Source organism: Rhinolophus sinicus, linkage group LG03, assembly GCF_036562045.2.
Source record: "Rhinolophus sinicus isolate RSC01 linkage group LG03, ASM3656204v1, whole genome shotgun sequence".
Lineage (NCBI taxonomy): Eukaryota > Metazoa > Chordata > Mammalia > Chiroptera > Rhinolophidae > Rhinolophus > Rhinolophus sinicus.
In genome coordinates this window covers 122,388,721-122,414,664 of record NC_133753.1, presented here as the reverse complement: position 1 = coordinate 122,414,664, position 25,944 = coordinate 122,388,721, and the positions used below count along the sequence as shown (strand labels likewise).

At 39.0% G+C, this 25,944-nt stretch overlaps 1 protein-coding gene across 3 annotated transcripts in view; it reads left to right on the top strand.

Moving 5' to 3' along the window:
• KCNN2 (potassium calcium-activated channel subfamily N member 2) overlaps positions 1-25,944 on the top strand; it is a 383,473-nt gene that overhangs the window by 222,905 nt on the left and 134,624 nt on the right. For 2 of the 3 annotated variants that reach the window (XM_019727805.2, XM_074328595.1), the window contains 3 exons: positions 13,972-14,177; positions 15,018-16,285; positions 16,892-16,987. In XM_019727805.2, coding sequence (XP_019583364.2) covers positions 14,156-14,177; positions 15,018-16,285; positions 16,892-16,987 — 1,386 coding nt within the window. In that variant the 5' untranslated portion in view covers positions 13,972-14,155. Of the gene's footprint in view, positions 1-13,971; positions 14,178-15,017; positions 16,286-16,891; positions 16,988-25,944 lie in introns of those variants that run through there. The other variant, XM_074328596.1, reaches the window with a different exon arrangement.

The following is a 25,944-nucleotide window of genomic DNA, read 5'->3' as shown; positions in this document are numbered from 1 at the left end:
TGTTTGTAGATTAAATTAACATTGGAATTGGTGGACTGGGTAAAGCAGGTTGCCCTCCCTAGTGTGGGTGGGCCTGATCAACCAGTTGAAGACAGTATAACAAAGGCTGAGAAAGAAGGAACTCTTCTGCCTAACTGCCTTGAGTTGATTGTGTCATCAGTCTTCTCAAATGTGAACTGAAACATTGGCTCTTCTTGAGTCTCAAGCCTCCTGACTCTTGGAATGGAACTTACTCCATTAGTTTCCCTGGTTCTCAGGTCTTTGGACTCAGATTGGAACTACACCATCTGATCTCCTAGGTCATCAGCTTACCAACTGCATATTATGGGACTTCTCAGCCTTTGTAACCATGTGAGCCTCTTTTGAATGATTTTCAAAATTTAACAATTTAATAAAGCAACTTAAAAGAAGGATGTGTATGATAAGTACCACATTAGAATTCTAGAAAATTAAGTGGAAGTTGTATCTCAAAATACAGGTAAAAATACAAAGAAATAGAAATCCTGAGTGAAAAAAATAAATGATTTGGAAACCATATCACAGAACACAAAATATGCAAATAATTATCATTCTAGAAAAGGGAAAAATAAGAATTAAAGGATAAATAATAAAAAATAAATATAGATGAAAAATACCCCGAGCTGAAGAAAAAATAGAGCCTTTAGACTGGCTCAGCAAGTCTGATGAAAATAAAGCCAAATACCTATACATTGAAATACACCCTAACAAAAATTTCTGAACTCCATGAATAATGAAGAAAATCTTACAATCTTCCAGATTAGAGACCAAAGATTATTTTCATTAAAAAGGAAAGCAAACTAGCATCTGAATTTCCAATAGCAACACTGGAATTAAAATATAGTGAAATAACATACCATGCTTCCCCAAAAAAGGACCTAACTGAAAATAAGCCATAGCATGATTTTTCAGTATGACATCCCCTGAAAATAAGCCCTAATGCGTCTTTTGGAGCAAACCTTAATGTAAGACCTGGTCTTATTTTGGGGGAAACACGGCATGTAGGCTACTCAGAGGAAATGACTCTATTTCAAGAACCCTATAACCAGGATGTACTAAGATATTATTCATCTACAATAAAAGGACATCTCAGCATATAAGGATTCTGAGAATATGCCCTCCTAAATGGATTGAATTAAAAGAATATTATGAGCTAGGAAATGATGAAAAATACAAGAAATTGTGTAAGCAATGAATTATATTCATATACAATATATATACATATACCAGAATTCCCTGGTGTGATGATGAGAACGTGAATAGGAATTGTATTATGAATGAGTTTTAAACTTCTCTAAGTCCTATGATGTAGGAAGATATTGGTGAGCAAATAAAATTAGAGGAGAAGGAAAAAGAGCCTAAAAGACGTTAAATTAAGGATTACAAAACCCCTCACAGGTACTATTTTGAACTGTTAAATTTACAGTGATTATTTGAAAAGGCTATTTGAACCATTAAATTTGCAGTGATTATTTGAAAAGGCTATTTATTTATGATTTGCTGCAGGAGATATTGCATGTGGCCTTATTATTTTTAGCTCCCTGAACTATCAATTTTATCTCTTGAATTTTATTTTCTTTAAAACTTTCTTGACTTGATTTCTGTGTTTTTGTCTGTCTGTTTCCTGAAAAGCTAATGGGGTGGGGTGTGTTTTATTATCCATAATTCTCCTTTAGCATGGATTATATGAGAGAGAGAGAGAGAGAGAGAGAGAGAGAGAGAGAGATCTTTTGTACTTGCTTTCCACATAAAATAAATGCATAAGATTTTTCACTCTACAGAAAAACTGTTGCCACATGGCCATGACCACTTCCATCTCCCTCTCAACCAGTGACAGAGGAAATAGTTCCAGAGAGTTAAATGTAATTAACTATTTATAGCAAAATTTAGGAAATTGTTATTCTAGTTCGCCAAATGGCCAAAAGATCATTTATGTCCAAATAGGAAATAACTAATTCATTGGTAAAACTGAGCCTGGTCTGCAGTTTTTAAAAATCTGATGCCTGGAATCTGATTCTGGCATAGTGCTTGCCCAGATGACTCCAATAATTTTCATTTTGGAAAAAAAAAAAAAAGAATTTCTCTGGAGGCCTAATTAATTCTGGGATGGTAATAGGCATCCGGACTTCAGGGGCAACCCACGCAGAGTATTTAGTAACCTTGATGAAAAACCACAGGAAGGTTCCATTTCCATAAAGCAAAAGAAAACAATTATGTTCCTATCTATGAGTTCAATAATTACTTAATACATTAATCAGTAAGGAAACAAAAATTGATTCTTGGAAGTTTCTGTAGCCTCTAGGTTTTTCTACTTTCCCTAACGCAGCCACTTTTTATTTATGAACTCCACATTAATGAACACCTATTGGACACCTCCCATGTACCTGATGCTAGTGGGGATGGGGAATCTTTGGTACAATGCAGGGAAGTAAGAGAACTGGGCATGTACAAGATCAGGAAAGCGCTCAGAGTAGGTTCACATGCCCGAGTTTTATGTTTTTTTCTTTCTATTTTTTAAAATGTATTACTGTATAAGTCTCACCCAACAAACAGCACCTAAAAGCTTCCTTCACGCCCACAGCCACACCCACTCCTCATCCTTTGCCATTACCCTCCTGACGGTCGCCTTCCTATAAATTTATATACAGGTAGAAGCATAATTTTTCATGCTGTATGAATAGTTCTATCACTTGGTTCTATTTACTGATAAGTGTTGGTGATCATTCCCTTTCTCTACGTATAAATCCTAATCATTCTTTTTAAACATTATTGTAGGATGATTTTTTTTTTATGGGCATTTATTTTACTCTGTTTTTTTTTTCTCTAATGCATTATGCTACAGTGAACATCATTGTAAATGCATCTGTGCATATGTGCAAATAGTTTTAAAGATTACATTCTTATCAGTGGACATGTTAAGTGAAAAGCTGTACATTTAGCATTTGATGGGTATTGCCAGAATGGTTTTCAAATAGGTCTTACCAATTTATACTCCTGTCTATGGTGTAAGAGAAAACATTTTTTTGTTTCAGTCTGCATTTCCTTGATTATTCAAGTGTGTTTTTTTCCCCTTTTATTGTTTGTATTTCATCTTTTTTTGAATTGCTTGTTCATATCCTTTTAATATTTTTCCATCCAAATATTTTTTGGGTTTATTTTCTGCATTGATTTTTTTTTCTCTTGCTCTTATCAATTTTAGACTTAAAAAAATTATTCTTGATATTAATCCTTTATCTGTTAAATATGGACTTAGCTTTTTGGTTTTGGTCCCTATGGATGTTTCATAATGCTATAAGATCAAATCAGTTGTCTTTTCCTTTATAGCTGTTGGTTTTAGTCAATTGCTTAGGAAAACCTCCATCTTAAGATAATAGAACTATTATATACTTCGATACTTCTGTACTTTTGCTTCTTAAATTTAGTTAGTTGTATTTTTAAGGATTAGTCAGATCAGCTACATGAAGAAAGCTTAGAAAGGTTTCGAAACATTTATTTGAGGCAATTTTCTTAGTTTTTAGAAATTGAGAAAGAAACAAAGTGCCTCGTCCTCTGAGCTTCTTGGGGACATCAATCTGTGCTATATTCATTGCTATATTCAAGTGTGAACTAATGTTTCTTCTTCTTGACTGTTTCTTCTTCCAGTCAGCAGATAACTGGGGCCTCTCTAGTTAGTTATCTGAAATACTTCTTCATCTTTCCCTCCTTCCCTGACCTCTCCTGAAGACTATGAAACCAAGATCCTCCTTAATCCTGGGAGAATGAAGCCTGCTTCCTAGGAAAATCCAGAGATTCCTCTAAAAAAAAAAAATCTAAGAAAAGTAAAAAGAAAAATAGATCATAAGGGCTTCCTAATGACTATGTCTAAGACATACAAACATACGCTATTTTCTGTCCTACTTGTTAAAGAGAGGGACGAAAGAAAAGTGAAAGGCCCTTTCTTGCCCACGTCTTGTGTAAATCCATGTGAGACTAACTTCTACTCCTCTCCTCTGAGTGGAGCTTTAACACACAAGGTCAACACTCGGGCCTGCTAAGGAGGAAAGTAGCCCTCCATCAACTAAGTAAGATTCTGTCAGTTACAGCTAAAACCCAGTTTCAAGACTGCCTTCTCTTTATTGTTCTCCAAAGCTCTGATCTGGGGACAAACAAAATACTAACATCTAGAAGACGAAATGCAGTCCTTATCTTGTTGGAACTCTGCTTAATAACCTGGACGAAACTTTTTGATTAATCTTATTTCAGTGGCTTGGTACATGTCACATAATTTATCTTCAAGAACAAAGTGTTCTGTTTTTACATCTTCCATTGTCTATGGGACCACTGAAAAAATAAAATAACTTTGTTACTCTTAGCAAAGTATTGAATAAATGTAAACAAAAACACGACCTTTATCTTGGCTACAAACACAAACAATAAACTCCATAAGCGAATTAGTTCTTCATGTAAAATGGGAAATGGTCGGAAACTTTGCATTCCTCGGATATAATACCCACCTCCAGTCTCCCCTTGGAGCTGTTGACTCAGCTTTCATAAAATGGCCCCTGACTCCTCTGCTTTCTCTTTTGAAGTGAGTCTGATCCTGGTGCTATAGTCACTTGTCAATATCAAATAAGACCCCTGCCACCTACACGGTGCCTGCCTTGTGCTATGACTTCTTGACCGCTGAGTCCTTTCAGATGTGTGCTTCAAACAGAGAACCACATGCTGCGGGCTGGCTGTGGAGTGTATGTTCACTGCCAACCCTCAATACTGAGAACGTAGACGGTACTTCCAAAAATGCCACTGATACCTCTTCAAAAAGGCTTCAATGTCACCATGCTGTAAGTATATGTCTGAGTTACTGAAGGATGATAGAGCTAAAATATTCAGAGAAAATTAATTAATGGCTGTGAGTAACTAGTACCAGTCATTTTCAGAGAATGCTTTAGTCCGAGTTCCGTTACACTAACTATTACGATCATTTGATGACAATGATTTTTAACTGTAGAATTCAGTGCGAAATATACCTGGTCTATTCTTTATATATCAATAAGAGAAATGTACATTCTGCAATTAAAATAAAAATGCCACACAGCTCACTCTTCTGTTGAAATTCTTGTTAGGATACTCATTGACCCATGATAATGTTGGGGTTTACAAGGCATCTGGATAGTATCTCACAGAAAAAACTCTTGAATCCTCAAATTCCTTAAAATGCATAGATAATAGTCACTGAAGCCATGTAGGAAAACTTATTTGTGCTGTTTCCTAATCTGATAGATGAAATATTGCCTCACCAATATTCATTTTTACTTGTCCTATCATTTTAGTATTCAGGTTTGTTTAGTAATTTCTCTCATCAGTTTTTAACAATTTTCTTAAGATATATATAATTCACATACTATACATTTCACCCTTTTAAAGCGTACAAAACAATGAATTTTAGTGTATATCCACAGTTGTGTGCACACAATCACAATCTAATTTTAAAATATTTGTATCACACCAAAAAGAAACACTGTACCCAATAACCTTGTTTCCTCATTTACTGGCCCCCACCCCCACCAGCTCAAGACAACCACTAATGTAGCTTTTTGGTTTATAGCTTTGTCTATTCTGAACATTTCCTATAGATGGAATCATACAACATGTGGTCTTTTGTGACTGGCTTTCCTTAACATGTTTTCAAGTCCCCTCCATGTCGTAGTGTGTATCAGACTTTATTTCTTTTTATTGATGAAAAATATTCCATTGAAAGATTTTACCACATTTTATTTACATACTTAGCAGTTAATGGCCATTTGAATTGTTTCCTAGGAGTAGAATTACTGGGTAATGTGTGAACTTTATGTTTAATATTCGGAGAAACTGCCAAAATGTTTTCAAAAACAGCTGAACCATTTTTACGTTGCCACCAGCAATGTATATCAGGGTTCAAATTCACCACATCCTCTCCAACGCTTGTTATTGTCTGTCTCTTTGATTATAAGCATCCCAGAGCGTGTGAAGTGGTGTCTAATTGTAATTTTGATTTGCATTTCCCTAGTGGCTAATGATGTTGTACATTTGTTTTCATGTGTTTGTTGATCATTTTTATATCTTCTTTGGAGAAATGTCCATTTAGAAACTCTGTTTTTGGGTAATTTATTCTTTTTATTATTAAACTGAAGGAGTTGTATGATCTAGTTATAAGTCGCTTTTAATATCTATGATTTGCAAATATTTTCTCCCACTTTAGATTGTTTTTTCACTCTCTTGTTTGTGTCCTTTGAAGCACAAAAATCTTAATTTTGATGAAGTCCGATGCAGCTATTTTCTTTTGCAGCTTATGATTTTAGTGTCATATCTAAGAAAGTATTGCCTAATCCAAAGGCACAGTGACTCACCCATATGTTTTCTTTTAAGAGTTGTACATTGTTTTGTTTTACATTTAAGTCTTGGATCCATTTTGAATTAATTTTTGTGTTTGCTGTAAGGAAGAGGTCCAAGTTAGTTTTTTTTACATGTGGATATCCAGTTTTCCTAGCACCATTTGTTGAAATGACTATCCTATCCCCATTGAATTATCTTGACACCTTTGTCAAAAATCAATTGACCATAAATGTAAAGGCAAATATTATTTCTGGACTATCGATTCTGTTTTATTGATCTCCATCTCCTTATTCCATTACACACGGTCTTGATTACTGTAGTTTTGTATTAGGTTAGTGCAAAAGTAATTGCGATTTTTGCAATTATTTTTAATCTTTTAAACTGCAATTACTTTTGCACCAACCTAATAGTAAGTTTTTATTCAACAAAATGAGTCCTTCAACTATGTTCTTTTTCAAGATGGTTTTGGCTCTTCTGGGATACTTGCATTTCCATATGAATTTTCAGATCAGTTTGTCAATTTCTGAAAAACAGTCCTCTAGAATTTTGATAAGGATATGACAGAATCAGTAGGTCAATTTGGGGAGTATTGATATATTAACAATATTAAATGTTCTGATTCATGAACATATGATGTCTCTCCACTTATTTAGGATTTTTTTAGTTTCTTTCAAGAATATTTTTTAGTTTGTGGTGAGTTTCATGTTTTTGTTGATACATTTCTAAGTATTTTTTACTGTATATTGCTTGTTGCTAATGTAGAGCAATACAGTTGGTCTTTAAATATTAATCTTCTATGAAGAAATCTGCTGAACTTATCAGTACTAATAATATTTTAGTGGGCTCTTCAGAATTTTCTAAATACCAAATCATATCATCTGTAAATAAAGATAGTTTTACTTCTTCCTTTCTGTCTGGATGTTTGGTATTTATTTTGCTTGTCTAATCGCACTGACTAGAATTTCCAGTACCATATCTAATAGAAGCCAAAAGAACAGATATTGTCTTGTTTCTGATCTTAGGAAGAAAGCATATAGCCTTTCATTAGTAACTATAATAATAGCAATGAATTTTTTGTAGACGCCTTTTATTGGGTTGAGAAAAAACCCTTCTATTTCTAGTTTGTTGGCTGTGTTTATCATGAAAGCCCTTTGAATTTTGTCAGATTTTTTTTTCTGTCTATTGAGATTATATCTTATAGTTTTATCCTTGATTCTGTTGACCTGCTGTATTATACAAATTGATTTTTAGATGGTAAACTAACCTTACATTCCTGTGATAAACCCCACTTTGTCATAGTATCTATATAATAATTTTTATGTGTTGCTGTATTCAGTTTGATTATATTTTGTTGAGGATTTTGATATCTATCGTGTTTTCCCGAAAATAAGATGGGGTCTTATACTAAGTTGTGCTCCAAAAGATGCATTAGGGCTTATGTTCAGGGTATGTCATCTTGAAAAATCTACTAGGGCTTATTTTCCGGTTAGGTCTTATTTTGGGGGAAACACGGTACATTCAGAAATAATATCAGTCTGTAGTTTTCTTGTGATGTCCTGAAAGTCAATGATTTGTTTTGCTTCCGGCTCAAATCTACTACTGAGCCCCTCTAGTGAATTTTTCTTTTCGGTTATTATACTTTCAACTCCAGATTTTCCATTTTATTCTTTTAAGTCATTGCCATCACACCTCCCTTTAACCATTCTTTAAGTATGGTTTAGGGCTGAGTATGTGAACTAAGCTGGTTCCATAGATAAGTCAAGAGAGTTGTTTAGAATGTTGGAACAGAGGATATCTGCTTCCCTCTGAATGATGTGGGTGTGCATATGAAGCCTAGAACTGCTACAGCCATTTTTCCTATCAGAGGGTAAAATAACCTGAGGATTAAGCCAGTGTATATGGAGGACGACAATGACAGGAAAATATCTGAGGAAAGCACTGGAACCCTGGTGATGTCTTTACTTCTAAATCAAACAGCATTGAAGTCTTCCCTAATTCTGATCTTTTCAGTTATACAAGTCTAGAAATACCCCTTGTTAAGAGCACTTGAATTGTGAATGACAGTATCCAATAGTTTGAATTAATTACAACATTTTGAGAAGTATTCATCCTAAGTAGTGAAGGCAAAGCACTGTGTCAAATAGTTTTGTCATCATATTTGTGTACAATATATCTGTTGTGTTTTTCTTGATATATTCCATCACCTATATCATTTTGTATCATATGGATAATTATTGTATGTTAATAATTAAAACAGTAGAGAAAGAGTGCTACTGAATTTTACAGCCATAAAATACAACAGCAACAACAATGAATAAAAGTCATTTTAAAGAAAAACCTGGTGTATTGGATGAGGATAAATATGCAAACCTTGAAGATTTATTAGCATTTGAAGTTTTTTTGTTGCTGATGACATTGTTATGTTTAATTCAACTTAGAAAAATGTGGTTCTTTTTCTTTATATGAGTGGGTATCAACTCTCTCCTTGCCCTAAGACATTATTTGGGATGGGGGTTTACAAATAGTTCCAGATAGGGAGACAATAATATAAAGACAGACAAAGGGTCATAGATTCCCTGAGCTTGTTTGCCAAGAGATTGAAAAATAAAAAGGAAACCATTGTGGGTTGAAGAATGACACATGAGAATGGAATTAACAGGAAAAGAGATAATGCATTGTGTGCCCTGATCCTATAACAGAGGAGAAAATGGTGGGAAAATACATTGGATTCAGAGGGAAAATAACCCTTTGAGAACGTTTGTGGCCTCATTATGTTTTAGTACTGAGCAACCATGGAAGTTTTGGGATCACCAAGTGGTAGATTTGACCTCAGAATTTAGGAATGGTTTTGCATATCTATGGTCTCATTTTTGTTAACTCTTGACTCCAGTGTGAGACACAGGGGTTTCTCTCTCCTTGGGGAACAGAGCCTGGCTTCCTTACTCTGGTCCACCTACTCTTTGGCAAAAAGGGAGAAACAATGAGAAGACACCTCTGCCTGAGCACAGAGGAACTGAAGCGTCAGGCTGGACCGCTGAAGTACTGCAGACAAGTTCCTCTAAGCCACAGGGCAAGGAGCTTGAGTCTGTTCCTTCTCCCTTATTACATAAAAAAGACAAAATGGGCATAGTGAGTGTCGATAAGTACACTTCATTGGGCTTTAGCTTTTACTATGAATGTTGCCAAAATTAAGGAATGCACAGGCTGCCAGCAAAGTAGGCAGAAAACTGTGTTAATCAAGATTTGTATTTTCTTTAATACTTTTTAATTAGGCACCTTGGACCTGCATGATTGCAGCACTGCCATTTCATTCACACTTGTGTTAGATCCTTATAAATTATTCTATTAATCAAATGAAGCTGACAAGAGGACAAAGGTTAAGGATCATAGAATCCCAATCAAGCCAGTGCGGGAAAGTCTGTGAGGCAATTCAAAGGCAGAGAATTGTAATATAAGCCACCACAGTCCATCCTGGACTACTAGTGGAGTACAAGCCTATATGAGTAGATGGAGTCAGTAGGTTCTGCTGTGGAAGAAAGGCTAGGAGAATGTTACACAGACTCACCAGACAGAATCATAAAACTGGATTTGAAGTCTGGCTTCTTGTTGCTACTCACTAGTTATGTGACCTGGGGTAGCCCAGGCACTGCATCTCAAGCATTATCCTTACCTGTAAAATGAAGATGATAATTAAACTTTTCCTACCTTCCATAAGGGTTCTTATGAGATGCAAATAAAATTACACATGAGAAGCTGCTTTATAAGCCAGAATATGCTGCCCACTAAGTTTTCTTCTTCTTTTTTTTTTTTATGACTTTCTAGATTTGGGGGTGTGTTTCTAGCTGCCGGGAGATATTTATGAAATCCACAGGTATTTTTAAAAGACTTATCATATTCAATAATTTCAACCTAGTCAACTAATCAATTACGCAACAGTTCAATTCTAGCAGCAAAGCTAGTATAATTTCTACCTTTTTTGCTAGCATTGCTGACATTTTTACAGAAATGCTAATTAGCTGAGAAATGGTAGTACAGAAAACATTGGAAAGTTAATGAAGTTAATGACTAGGCCCCAACATAATAGTCTCTGAATAATAGTGGTATTGCTAAAAATTAACAAGAATATCATCAATAATCTCATTTAGATCTTGATACTTTCTAATCATAATGCAGAAGTATAAAGAATACCTATAATTATTCTAATGTTTTCTTTAAATGTGTATTTTGTATGAAGCAAGACCAATATGTGGTTTAAGAATAACAGTGGTTTTGTAGCCTTTTAATTGTTATGTTTCAGGAAACATGGAATTGATACTGTACTAAGAAAACAACTCTGATGGTACTCTGATTCCCATTTGCATTTACTGCTAAGCAAACTTTGTTCAGAAAGGCTGTGTGTTATCACAACCTCTGAGTTTGGCACCACTAAATAATATATTCACCTGGCCAAAGAAAAAAAGAAAATCTCAGAAAGACATTTACTTTGTAAATGTAATATGAGAAACAGATGCTCTGGACCCCTGCCCCAACTACTCTAGCTGCCTTTGGAAATAGACCCGAAATATCTAATTCAAGAGAGTCCTGCTTTTTAAGGAACAAAAAAGATAGCACAAATAATTCTTATGAAAGGGGGAGAGAGAGAGAGAGAGAGAGAGAGAGAGAGAGAGAGAGAGAGAATTATAAACAATAGTGTAATATAAATCTGAATAAAAGAAAGGATTGGAGTGCAAACAACTGTAGCTTTTTCCCAAGCCTGTTTGGTCTAGGAAAATCATCTTCTAAGAACATTATTAGGTGTGTGTATATGTTGTGTTGTGGGGCAGGGTGGAATGGGATGGATGGAGTGGGGTGGGGGGTGTTTTGTGTATTTGCATGTTCACATGTTTGAAGTACAACAAATATAGGAAAGTTATCTTTCTAGTCTATAAGAAAAAATGATATTGGTAGAAATAAAGGTATTTAATTTTGATTCTTTTTAAATGCATTTTGTGGATGAGTAGGACCTCTGGTGTTAAACTAGAGAAATTCCAGCATTTATATATCTTACTGGCAGAAACAGAAGCAAATGTAATTTTCCAAAAACTTATTACTGGAGGATGCAGGCCCTTGTTTTGTGGCCTTTCCTTCAAACTTTCTTCATTCCCTCCCTCTCTCCTTCCCTCCCCACTGTCACAAATATAAGTCCTGCAAAGGACTGTCCACATGGAAGAATGTTTTCTGTTGCTTTAATTGCTTAACTTGTTATATGTCTCTACAATCCTACCGTTTCCCAGAAAAATAAGACCTACCCCGAAAATAAGCCCATTAAGATTGTCAGCCAAACAGATGCAGTTAGTATCTTATGACGATGTTCCAGCAGAAGATGACATGACTGTATTTGAATAAATGTAGATTGTTGTACATGAAAAAAATAAGACATGCCTGAAAATACACCCTAATGCATCTTTTGGAGCAAAAATTCATATAAGACCCGATCTTATTTTCGGGGAAACACGGTGTATGTGGAAAAAAGCAAAATTATGGTATACACATTTTTAAAGTTTATGTATAAGCTCAAAATTCCTTTGCTGATTTTATAAAGAAAAGAGGAATGACGAAAATAAGAACTTCTTAAATGTGCCCCTGTCATAACCCAGTAGTGTTAGATGCCCCAAACAATAAAATTAGGATTCAGACCAAAAAATGAAACGAAATTGTTGGGGCATCTTGTGCTTTTGCATCATTACACTAATAAAGGATTATCACACTCCAAACACAGACATTTATTAGCCAGATGACTTTGTGTGTGTGTGTGTGTGTGTGTGTGTGTGTGTGATCAGATGATTCCTTAAAACAGAAAGATGATGAATATTTGATTGACTTGCTATTCTCTCTCTAGTCACAGTTGGTTTCACATTATTATACTATTTCATGAGCATTTTCAAGATATTGACTAGGCGGAAGCATTGTTCATCTGAGTTTTGATAGTCTCACAGTTCCTCATGCTGTGATACAAATCTCCATTTCTTTCTTGTGCATCCCATCCTCCCCTGAACCCCCTTTGTGAGCAATGGGAACTCCATACATCGTTGCCATAAATCTCAGTAAACACTCTTTGTTTCTTCGTGATTAATGGCACTGCACCTAATCCCATACTAAAGCATAGAGATATACATGGCAAAAGATGTAATATTTATCCCGTTATTTTGTTTATGGAACCTCTCTATTGGAAGCCTTGAATTTGCAATTTGAGAAAGTCAATTTGATACAGAGGATGCAGCCATTACTTTCTTAGGATATTTTAGTAACTCTAGAACCTTATACCTAATTTAATACTGGTAACAATTGTGATATTTGGGAGGGGTGGTCTGTGTAATCTTTCATCTCAATTTATGAAAGGTTAATTAATTTTCATGATACCACTTCTTTGCAGTATTTAGATTTGTAAGGATAAACGTTTTAACTCAATCAGCTTCATAGAGCAAGTAGAAGAAGGCTGTATAATTTGTTATAAAGTGAAAATAAATGTGATGCATTTTGAGTTGGATTTTGTTTCACAGCAGGTAAATAACTTAATTTGGAAGCTTTCACTGTAATCCCAAATTACTCATTAGAATTGGTTTTAATAGTCTTGCTCACCACACAATCCATGATATATCTACTCAGCCACCCCAAAGATCCAATGAGCTTCATAATTTTAAACAAGTTTTCTTGAATTGCCAAAAGTCATCATAGATTATAAAAGTAAAATACTATCTCCAGTTTTCAGCCATTCAAACTCTATTCTTGACCAAGACTTTTGAGAAATGCAAGTTTTGACATTTATTATGTCAGCTTGCTATGGAACTATAAGCAACTCTTTTTTTTTTTTCCTTCTGGATCTGTTTACTTGCATGTAGAAAACATTAAAGTTGTTTAATCCATGTCCAAAGGATACCCTAAAATGAATTATTCATTCCATGGCATTGAAAACACACACACTCTCTTAGGAGTGGGTACCTGGTAAGCAACTTTAGGGCAGCTGCCGAGTAGAATATCAGGAAATTGGATCCAGATGAGAATTCCAATTACCTAATGAGAGTGATCCAATTTCACTCTTAATTTCATGATCTATCTAATTCATTATAACACTCTCTATCATAAATATTGTGCTTTAAAATCACAACTTAAAATGGAAACAAATATTCAAAAGGTCGATTTCTTTCATTGTCTTTTGGTGAGATGGGGATTTCAATTTACAAAGAAATACAAACGATGAAGATTTATGATGGAGCAGTAACAAAGAACCCTCGAAAGGATCCGCGACCTCTTTGTGTTGGTACATCTCTTAAAAGAACATATCACAGGAAATTTGTGAAACACAAAATGCAATTTTTATTGGTTTATTAAAGAGTACAATAATTATTATGCCTAACTCTAGCAAAAATCCAGCACTGTCCTCGGGGCAGCTATTATTCATTTATTAGCATTATTAGTACTTTCCAGCCAGGGTGTGACTACGGGTGTGAGAATCAGCCCGCGCCATGCCCCTCTCCCACCAGCCTCCGCAGTCAGAGCAGGGCAAAGAAGATGCTCAGTGTTTGTGCATCGGTGACCCGCCTTTGCTTTGTGTCTGTAATGCAGGTGGGGAGGAGGAAGACGAACAGAAGAGGAGCTGGCTGCCGGCTGTTGCTGAACAGGCCCCCGACCCTCGAGCAAGCTGCTTCTCCACTGCCAGAGTAGCCTACGGATAGACACACCCACTGGGGCGGCCAGAGGGCCTGAGCGCAGGAGCCGGGAACCCGGCGGCCAGGGGCGCCAGCCCCTCATGTTTCGCAGAAGGCGCAAATGTGAGCGGGCGGTAGCAGGGAAAGCCCTCCGCCCCCGCCAGGGGGACCCGGGAAGCCCTCGCCGGCTCCTCCCACGGACGGCGGGGATCCCCTTCTCCGGCCCCGCCCCCACCCTCCCCCAGCCTGGGTGCCAAGGCAGTTAACCCTACCCAAGCCACAGCGCTCTGGGGTGAGAGCTCCGCGCAGCCATTCCCGGGTCCGCGGCTCCCGCGGAGCGGCGGGGGAAGATCCCACTCTAATCTCCCAGCGGCAAAACCTGGGCGCAGGCCCCGGGGTTCTCCCCTAGCCCTGCTGGACTATTGTAGCCAGTCGCCAAACTTTTTCTCTCCAAAGCGGGTGTGTCCCCCGCAGTTATTTGGCTGGCAACCCGCAGCCCACTCCACAAGACGATTAGGGAGAGGTGGGCGTGGGGCGAGGGGGCTGCCGTTCTGCATCCCTACCAGGCGTGCATGCGGGAGGAGGAGTGGCCCAGGTTGCGGGCTGTCCCGGTGCCTACCCCATTGCTGGGGCGGCCAAACACGCTGCAGTACCCAGCGCAGGTGATCTAGGCTGTGCGTCCGGCACTAATTGGGGGGTGGAAGGGGGGGCGCTGCACTGGAGGGAGAGACGCTCCTTTCTTTTCCCCTCCCTGTGCAGTCTGACTGCACTGCCTGGGGGCTCCCCACCCTTGGTAGTGGTCCGGGGTGCTCCCAATCAGTAGGTGGACCCCCGCCCTCATCCTGACCTAGCCTGAGCACCACAGGGTTTTCACCCTGCAGATCTTCCTCCCCATCTTTCCCTCTCTCACACACATGCTCCCCTAAGCCGCGCGCGCCGCAAACTCCGTCTTGGTCCCTGCAGGTGATGTCATGCCCATTGTTTTGGTGCGCCCAACCAATCGGACTCGCCGCCTGGATTCTACCGGAGCCGGAATGGGCCCTTCCTCGCACCAGCAGCAGGAGTCCCCGCTCCCGACCATAACGCATTGCGCAGGGTGCACCACCGCCTGGTCTCCCTGCAGCTTTAACAGCCCTGACATGGAAACCCCATTGCAGTTCCAGCGCGGCTTCTTCTCAGAGCAGCCACCGCCGCCGCGCTCTTCACACCTGCATTGCCAGCAGCAGCAACAGAGCCAGGACAAGCCGTGCCCGCCCTTCGCGCCCCTCCCGCACCCTCACCACCACCCGCACCTGGCGCACCAGCAGCCGGGCAGCGGCGGCAGCAGCCCATGCCTCCGGTGCAACAGCTGCGCCTCCTCCGGTGCCCCCGTGGCGGGGGCGGGGGATAACCTGTCCCTGCTGCTCCGCACCTCCTCGCCCGGCGGCGCCTTCCGGACCCGCACCTCCTCGCCACTTTCGGGCTCGTCGTGCTGTTGCTGCTGCTCGTCGCGCCGGGGCAGCCAGCTCAATGTGAGCGAGCTGACGCCGTCCAGCCATGCCAGTGCGCTCCGGCAGCAGTACGCGCAGCAGCCGGCGTCCGCCTCCCAGTACCACCAGTGCCACAGCCTGCAGCCCGCCGCCAGCCCCACGGGCAGCCTCGGAAGTCTGGGCTCTGGGCCCTCGCTCTCGCACCACCATCACCACCCGCACCCGACGCACCACCAGCATCACCAGCCCCAGGCACGCCGCGAGAGCAACCCCTTCACCGAAATAGCCATGAGCAGCTGCAGGTACAACGGGGGCGTTATGCGGCCGCTGAGCAACTTGAGCGCGTCCCGCCGAAACCTGCACGAGATGGACTCCTCAGAGGCGCAGCCCTTACAGCCCCCCGCGTCCGTCGGAGGAGGTGGCTGCGCGTCCTCCCCGTCTGCAGCAGCCGCCGCTTCGTCCTCAGCCCCGGAGATCGTGGTGTCTAAGCCGGAGCACAACAACTCCAATAACCTGGCGCTCTACGGAGCCGGTGGCGGAGGCAGCACTGGAGGCGGCGGCGGCAGCGGCAGCGGGCACGGCAGCAGCAGTGGCACCAAGTCCAGCAAAAAGAAGAACCAGAACATCGGCTACAAACTGGGCCACCGGCGCGCCCTGTTCGAGAAGCGCAAGCGGCTCAGCGACTACGCGCTCATCTTCGGCATGTTCGGCATCGTGGTCATGGTCATCGAGACCGAGCTGTCGTGGGGCGCCTACGACAAGGTATGCGCTCGAACCCCTGCCCACTTTCCCGGGGCCGCAGAGTGGTTGGGACGGGAACTGGGGGAACTCCTTGCCTGCTAGTTGCGAGTTTCCCTCCGACTGTCGGGAGTACCTGCTGGGACAGCCAGCGTGGCTCAGACGCGCATCCGCAGTCCGTGAGGGAACTCCGGAGAGGAAGCCTTTCCGCGCGCAAAGTTCTGGAGGCAGTGAGTGCCGATCGCATTTGGGCACATTAAATAAGTGGTTCCAGATGGGGAAAGCATGCTCTGTTCCTCTCCAGGTGCTCATGATTTAGGAAGCCCCTTTCAACCTGAATCGCTTAAACTCCGGAATAACCTCCTCTCCGGTTTCCAGAGCCAGGAGCTGTGCTTGGGTCTGCGATAGCGCGACCCCGCTGCTTGGCCATCCGCATTCCTCGCTCTCCTTTTACTTCCCTTTGAGGCTAAGTGATCTGACAGACCACAGAGCCAAGACAGCACCCCGCAGCCCTCACGCTGGGAGCTCAAGTCCACTTGCTGGGGCCCTGACTGACCCGCCCCCCGGGTGGGGGGGTGTGGAAGGTGGTTAAAAGTGCTTCTTAAGAGTGCCTTTGTCTGACTGTTGCAGGCGTCGCTGTATTCCTTAGCTCTGAAATGCCTTATCAGTCTCTCCACGATCATTCTGCTCGGTCTGATCATCGTGTACCATGCCAGGGAAATACAGGTAACTAAGATTCTGCTGTTTATGAATGACCCAAAACCATGCCGCCAGCTTGGAAAAGCTCAGGGCAGCAGACGCCTTTTCCAAGCCCTCCTGTCCTTGCTTGAGGTTACAGAAGACACATGCTGTAATCTTATGTTAGCACCTGACCTGTTCTTTCAAGAAGTGAAAACAAACCAGTGCAGCATGTAAACATGCAGGAGTTTCTGGGATGGATTTATTAAATCCTTCAGATCTTCCTTTCTCTTCTTTCAGGTAGATACACTTCTCCAAATGCATTTGTTTCAGGCCAGTTATGCACTCGCCTTAATCTGTAGAGTAAATGTTTATTCTTTTTGATACCATCCCTTCCTAGTGGGTGCCTCAGGATGGAAGAGTGTGTCCACATATATCATCTTCCGTAATGTAGCTTAGGGAAGAAAATAGACTCATATTCCTAGCTAATGTATATAAATAAGACATGAGAAAAGCTCTCACACTTTCTATAATATATCCCCCAATATTAAAAAAAAAACTTGTATGTTTTGAATACAAAGTCTGTCTGTACAGTAGTTTGGTAGATTCGTACCTGTAATCATTACATCATTTTTTTTTAAAATGTGATTTATGAACAAAGACCACTGCCCTCGTGAGAGGTCTTGTTAGAAAAATGTTTTAAAGCAATCAGGAGCTCTATTGTTAGATTTTTCTGTTACTGACAGTTTCAGAATCCTCTGTATAAAATTCATGGATCATCTTTTGAGTTGTTTACTTTGCTGTAGCTTAAGTCAAAGAAATATTAATGTTTGTGAGTTAAAATAGAGGTTTCAAAAATTAAGAGTGGTTGGGATTTTCCAGTTTAGAATTTACATTAATATATATATTCTCATTTATTGGAGTAGTTGTTAGAAATTTGGTGGAACTATTAAACCTACACATTTAACCGGCTTTCCTTTAGGAGTGGCCTTTGAATTTAAAACATTGTATAGAAACTTACCATTTAAGGAATTTAACATTAATTATAAGTTAAGTTAATTTTAAGTTACTAATTAGCAAACACATACTAAATATGGAAGGCACCAATTTTAACTGTTGCCCACACAAAATTAAAATGCACATGACCCCTAATGAGTAGGGAGAAGTTACTTCCCCTCGCTTTCAAATTTGCAAAAACTTTGAAAATTGTGATTTTGAAGGAATGAGTTTAGAGAATGAGAATTAGAAAGAGTGAGAATACGTCGAGGTAAGTAAAAAAAACTGCACTGGAAAAACCAGACAAACACAATTTGAACTCTATAAAATTTAATAATTTGCATAAGCCCATCTTTAATTCCGTATTAATGATTGTGGACTTTGAGATTCTTTCAAGCATTTTAAAGGGATACTAAAATGTAACAAGCATTATGAGTGTATCTTCTCACTTGGACTTGAAGAATAGATACTTAGAGCTAGGAGGCACAAAATAGGTCTACGTGTCCTTTGACTCAATTCACAGATGAGGAACTTGAAGTCAGAAGAGGAGAGGTCAGCATGCTGCAGGATCACACAGCTAGACAGCTAAGCCATGACGAGCATGACCAGGCCCTGTCCTAGCCTCCAGTCCAGGATGCTTCCTCTCCACTCTGCTACTGCTTGCTAGCAGCCTTTACATGTGGACATTTCTTTGTGGTTTCCCTGTAAATCCAAAAGTTTGGTATATGAATAGGGTTAAACTTAAAAGATGATTCTAAAATCTTCTTAGCTATTTTTAAAAATCAAGTAACTGACTTTTTGTTTTGTTTTGCTTGAAGACCAGAGTGATTTTATTTAATCCACCCTGGAAAGAGACCTTGCTGTTGGTTTGTTTTCTTTAAACATCAATTTTTGTATTATTACTTATGCCTTCTGAGTAGCACACAGCTAGCTATACAGGCATTCATGGGGGAGGACATTTGATGGTATTAGCATCAAGAACAAAGTGTCTTCCTAAAAACACTGGCTTTTTAAAAATTATTGGGATAGTTTTTGAAATAACTTATAGGAGTCTGAGAGGAGCTGCCAAATGTTAATTATATGTTGTAAAAATATTTGATACCACACTAGAACTCTTGAAACTTATAGAAACTGATAAAAATACAAGAAATCATATTTGTATAGGTTATGTGACACTTGAAAGAATTCCACTCATTAACTAATTTTGAGAACACGTTCTGTTACACAAAGGCATAGATATATTGATTAGCGTATGTATAGCCTAGGTGAGAAAAATGACAACATGGGTTGTTCCTTTAAGACAAATAAGCGCAGCTAACTTTTCCTCTGCTAGGGTAATATGAACACCACAGAATGTTAGATTTTTAAAACTGGGTTTATTATATATGATGTGTGGTTTCTGTTCAACCACACTTAATATAATTTCAAAATAGATGCTTGGGTAATATAATTTAGTTGTTTTGGATATGGCCTTTATTTTCAGTATTTTGTCTAGAGGGATTTCTTCCTCAAGCTGATGCTCTAAATTCGTATCTGAGATGCTTTTTAAAAAGTATATATAAAATGGAAAAGGACCAAATAAATGTGGAGACTCTGAGCTAGAAGTCAGGAACTAGAAGAAAAGTAAGAATGTTCTCATTTAGCCCAAGAATAGAGCCAATGGTGCTGCCAAAATATTTCACTCTGACGCTCAGTGAAACCAAGTGCGCAGGCTTGTGTATCTGTGTGTGGAACAGGATGAATTGTGCCCTTTTTTACTTATTGATGTCACTGCTATAGGTGTAATTTTTTCTTAAGTTTTAAGTAAATAGGCAATCTCAGTTTACTATTAAGAATTCCAAATATATTGATTAGTGTTGAGTTAAGAACTAAAAGCAGGGGTTATGCTGCCATTCACAGCATGTCCTTGGATGTAGCATGTAGTCTAAAATGACAGTTTCTCTTTATTTTTGTCATATCAGTATGACAATTAGATAACAAGAACTGACCAGTGTGGGTTTCTGCTACATGTTATGATTTCTCACTGCATTCCGAAGTTAGTGCTATAGCCAGTGTTCTGGCTCCCTTGTGTACCTGAATTGATTAACGCTGCATGGGGAGGCCCTGACATTTCCATGGAGAACCTTGGAAAGCAAGTCACTGTGACCTTTTGCAAAATGTTTATACATACTCTGGCAAAATAAGATGGTTCAGGTGAGTCATGGACGGAAGTGCTTGAATTAAAATACTGTGATGGCTTTGTAAGAACAGAGCTCAGTACATTTCAGCTTTGATGTCATTTTTCAGTACCACAGACAGCTCAATGCATCAGACTATAGCTTGTTCATTGCACTAATTACTTTACACCCCTCCAACCAAAAATGAAATCACTATTTCTTTTTTTGTCAGAATGCTTATATAAAATCAGATTAAGTGGAAGCAATTTTTCAACTAAGTAGATATTAGACTTTTTCAAATAGACATTTGGCCTTACTTTGTACATCTATCAGTAAAGCCAAAAAAAACAAACAAAAAAAAACAACAAAGAATGACGTATAAATAAATTTAAAAAAACAAACTTAGTAAATGCCTATGTATCACAACCTTCTGACAAAGGAAAAGTACTATAAAAGGGATTGCTTTTATACAATTTGGAAAGGTCCTTTGATAACTAAGTAGTCTCCCACCTCAAGTGTCAAGTCAAATAATAGGAAAAAAACAGGTATGATTTCCGGTGACTTTTCTTTTGCCTTACCGCTCCTCTGTGAGGTTGGAAGTATTTCTTTGACAGAATAAATGCAAAACAAAGTTCACATACTCTTTAAGATCTTCAACATGAAAAAATTTTGTAGCTTTCCCTTCATCTTTTCAACTTGAGTGTACTCTATTTTCTCTTTGAGAGCAGTTTTAGTTAAAAGAGTTGTTTAGTATTCAGAGCTAGGCTAACACAAGATTCTAGATTGGGAAGGACAGCCCACTTGATCTTTCTAGTTCTCATGAGATTTGGAAGAATGGCAGGTACTGTACTTTAAAGTTGAAAACATTTTTGTTTGATTTTGTTTTTATAATAATGTAATTATATAATAAATGGCATTAGAAGACACACTGATTTTTTTTTTTTCTGGGGTATCTTTTTGCAATGGAAAAACTACTCAATTTTCTTTCAAGGTAGCTTTTCAGAGATGGACAATGTAGATCTAAAACTGGAAGAACAGACATTAAAATTTCTCTTTGCTCGGACATCGTAAGCTACGCAAACCAGGAAGGAGTAAATAAGGGCAGGGGCCTTAGCAACCTCTGAAGGCATCTGGCCTGTTTGGGAAGGGGTGGCCAAGCACCCACTTAGTAGGTGCTGTGGTTTGCATTGTGGGAAAGGACACTTGTTTTCCCACTCCTACAGAGAGCAAGTAGATGCTTCCAGGCCATGCAGAAAACACTGCACGTAATTATTATTTTTATATTAATAAAATAATAATAAATACACATAGTAAAAATAAATGGTACAGAAGAGTTTAAAATAAATGTGGTACTCACATTCTATATACTGTCAGCCCTGTTTCTCAGAGATAACTACTTTTAAGTTTCTCATATATTCTTCCAGAATTTTCAAAAATGAATACTTAGGTGTGCTTAGATACATACACACCTTGCTTTTATTTCTTACTATTTCTTGAAGGTTTTTCCTCATAAGCACATTGTATCTCATTCTTTTTTAGCAGCTACATATTATCCCATTTTATGGATGTACTGTGGTTTACTGATCGGCCCTTTGAGTTGTCTAGGTATTTGCTATTATGAGTAATACTAAAAATAGACACTCAGATACTTATTTTAATTATTCATTAGAATATATACATATGGTAAATATTCAGTAGTCAGATTGCTGAATCAATGGGAGTTTGCATTCTAAATGGAAAGGTATTGGCCACCAATCCTTCAGAAATGTTCTCAGAGTTGATATTCGCTGCTTCCCACACATTAGTTCTCCACAGCATTGTTAACACTGGATATTGTAAAAAGGAATTTTAAATGTCTTTGGCTTTTTAAAGTCTAAAAACTTGACTACCGTCCTGGAAATTATTTATGGACAAAGTTTATAGCCTCATATGCTTATTTGCAACATTTTGTAATATCTAGTGGTCCGTTGTCTAATCTGATAAATTGAATAATTATTGTAAAGATTCCATCAGAAGCAAATATTTGCCAAATTTTTATTTTTTTACTTTAAAAAATTTGGAGGAGGTTGGTGAAGATGAAGGAAGCTAAAAAAGTAGAGGGAATCATCTTAGATTGGTTTTTAGTTAGGTCTCTGCTATGTCTATGAAGTAGATGAGAATTACTAGTTGACTGCAACCCTCCAAGAGATAGTGAGGTGGAAAACTTGCCGGAATTGCTTTGTTGTGTGGTGGTCTGCTCCACCACTGATACCTATATTGCCAGCAACTTCTACATCAGTTGTAATGAGACTCTCAGGCCCTTTGACTTGGTGTATACACTGTCGTAACGAAATCACTCAGGACTCATTTTCTCAGCTTGCCTGTGTAAAGCTCTCTGCATTATTAATGCATGTGGCTCTAAATAAAGCAGTCCCAGTGTGTTTACAGAGCAGCATCACAAATGAATGAAGAGTGGGACTTTAGGTTTACCACAGGTGGGTTTGCTTGATCTGCCAACTTATTTCTGGGCCACATTTTATAGAACTTGGAAGGAAGGGCACTGTGGGCTGTCATAGTCCCAAACCACATCTGGCAGGGTGCACAGAGAGAACCTGCACTGATTTAACTTTTGGGTAGTTATTTTTGCTCAGGGTATAAAGTGGTTTTATGGGGCCATTTTGGGGAGAATTTCTGCACATGAGGAAATAATACAATGTTTGCTACTTTAGGATTATAGTTTTCAACCTAAAACTCCCTAAGAATTCTGTTTATAAAACTAGGAACTGCATGGAAAAGACCTGACTTTTTATCTGGCCCAGTCTCCCACCCAACATGGGAGCTATCTTTATGTCAACTTTGATCAAAGAGGTCAGGTCACCCATTTGCTGCTTGAACCCTGCTCCCAGGATTGTCCGTTTACTTCACTTGTACAAGGCTGGCTGTTCCATTGCCAGACAGCTCTTATTTTTAGGAAGATTTTCTACATGTCGGGGTGAAGTTTAGTTTTACTCCTTCCATAGTCAACATTTTAAAAGTTTTTGAGCTCTGCAAATACAATGGGCATAAGGCAATAAGATCTCTTCCATCTTGGAACATCCCAAGCAGGTGGGGTTAAGGAGAGGGACAATAAGTAAAGAAACAGAATCCTTAGAAATTTTGATAAATGCCATGAAGGAGCTATAAAGGGCTGAATGGAAATAAATGGGGATGGAAGGTTGTACACATCAGACAGGATGATCAGAGGAGCACTCTCTAAGGAAGTGACTGTTAAACTGAGACTTAAAGGAGAAGAAGCAGCCAGCTTCGGCACAATCTATGGGAAACAACCTGTGTGTGAAAAAGCCTGATAACTGAAAGGTATTGACTGCACCTAAACACCCGAGAGCAAAGCAGCGTGGCCCAAGCAGGGAGAATGGTAATGGATGGGATGGGACGGGATGCAGTGTCCTGAGAGTGAAGGGTTTTAGGACATGTAAGGATTTTTGGATTTGTTTGCAAAGTGCAGTGGGGAAGTCATTAAAGAGTTTAAAGCATGAGAGAGTCACGATCCAGTTCACTGTTTAAGCAGACCTTTTGTTGATGCTCTGAAGGAGATTGGTCTGGAGACTGTTAGAAAGCTCTTGACAAGTCATGTCACAGTGGAAGATGATCACTAGGGTTATGTAGCAGCAGTGGAGATGAGGAGAAGTGGTCTGATTTGAGACCCATGTTGGAGGTAGAGTGGATGTCCTAGTGGATTGGATGTAGCAGGTGAGGGCAAGGAACTATGCAAAGGTGATGCCCAGGCTTCTGGTTGAAATAACTGAGTGTACGGTGCTGAGAGGGGACGACTCAAATTGAAGGGTAGGACGTGGAATCAGAAATTTGTTTTGGCATAATACCTTTGAAATATTTCTGATTATATAAGAGAATCTAGAGTTCAGAGGACAGGGCTGTAGTGAAAATTTAAATTTGGGCGTAACTAGCGTAGACACTATTTAAACCCACAGGAATTGATAGATTTACTAAGAGAGAATAGAAAGATGAAAAGGTCGACAGTCCATCAACCTCTGTTGTCTAGAGGTTGAGTAAAGGAAGAACTAGAAAAAAGACAAGAAGGAATTGTGCTTGAGATGGAGATGGGAGTGTTGTAAGGAGGGTACAGTGCTGTGTACAGAATACTGCGGAGTCTCTTAACATGGGGTAGAGAACTGCCTTTTGGATTTGGCAAGTTGAAGGTCATTGCTGACCTTGATGAGCAACTTCACTCAAGTGGTAGAGACAGAAGACAGAATGTAATTTCCAGTATAATTGATTTCCCCTTTTACAGAATGAAAGAGCAAACATTTTAACATTGAGTAGGTCCCTTTGAATGCCCTCCCAATTACATAGTCGCCATTTCTTTGAATGTTTCTGATGAGACTTCGGAGATTCCTGATTACATTCTTCTGGATTTAACTCTGTTTTCTTGAATTGCCTCCTTAAATAAGAAGGTCAGAAATGTACCTAGTACTTTCATTTGAAATATGCCAGTGGGGTTGTTACTGTCCTTCATCAAAAATGCTACATGATACTGACTGTTATTAGTCATTGCCTCACAGGAACTTTTGCCAAATAACCTTTGAAAATTGTAATTGAACTGAATGTATGACTTTAACATTTATTAACCATGTTAAATAACATCTTGGCTTCAGACCGGTGTTTTATCCTGTGAGAATTGTTTGAACCCTAATTCCAATGTTTACTTGACAAACACTTTTTAGTTTTGGAAAAAGCTATGTATGGACTGGCTGTGGCATTAGCAAGACCCAAGGTTTCATATTCGTGCTCAATTCTGTTCCAGAAACATGGTCAATATTAGTGGCACTTACCTAGTGTGCACACCTGCCATTGACACATCTAATCCTCCTAGTTTTGTGCTAGGCACAAGTTTGAAAAGTGGCCCTTGGGAACCCACATTGAAAGCGTGATTAAGCTACAGTCAGAACTCAGCAGTAGGACTTTTTTGGTTGTTGCTGTCTGCTCATTCATGATGCTTGATACGGCCTTGCAAGTAATAACAACTCTGTGATCCCTCACTATCAGGCAGCTCACATTTCTCATAAGAATATCATGCAGATTGTCAAATCCTTTGCTGAAACCCACATATTCTGTGTGAATGACAATCTCATAAACTATTAATGATATCCAAGAAAGAAACAAGTCGGATGTGCTTATCATTTTAAGCATCATAACATGGGCTTCATGACCAAAAGCCTTTTCTCTTAAAATTTTTGTTTTTCTCTCCATATTATAAATTTAATAACTATTCATGTTAGAAAATTTATAAAACATAGAAAAAGAATACATTAGTTTAATCTCACCACCCAAAGATAATTATTATTTATGTTATAATGTATTCACATAAAATAGATGGTCATGGTATTTGCTATCTGTATGAAGAAGTTTGGTATTCTTCTCACGTAACTTTCTATTCATTTCCCTATACCATTAAACATTCTTAATAGCTCCCTTGTTTTTCCATGATATAGATGTAATCAGTTCAATCCTTTCCCTTATTTTTGGACACTTTAGAAAAATTAGAAAGCACCATTTAAAATCACTTTCATAATGAATACTCTTGCAGGTGAACTTTTGTGAACATCCGTGATGCTCGTCTAAGGATAAATTGCCAAACGAGAATTTACTGAGTTAAAGTTACTTAAGACAAATTGATAGTTTGTCAAGTTGTCCTCCCCAAAATTGATATTACTCCTGTCATTTTAAAAGTGCTTGCAAACCACTTAGTTAAATAACTGATGTGGTTATTTTCTGAAGTATCTAGGTCCTATGTACCAGTTTGTATTTCGAGTACTTTGTAAATCTGGGAATTTGCTGTTCCGAAATCTCTACTTT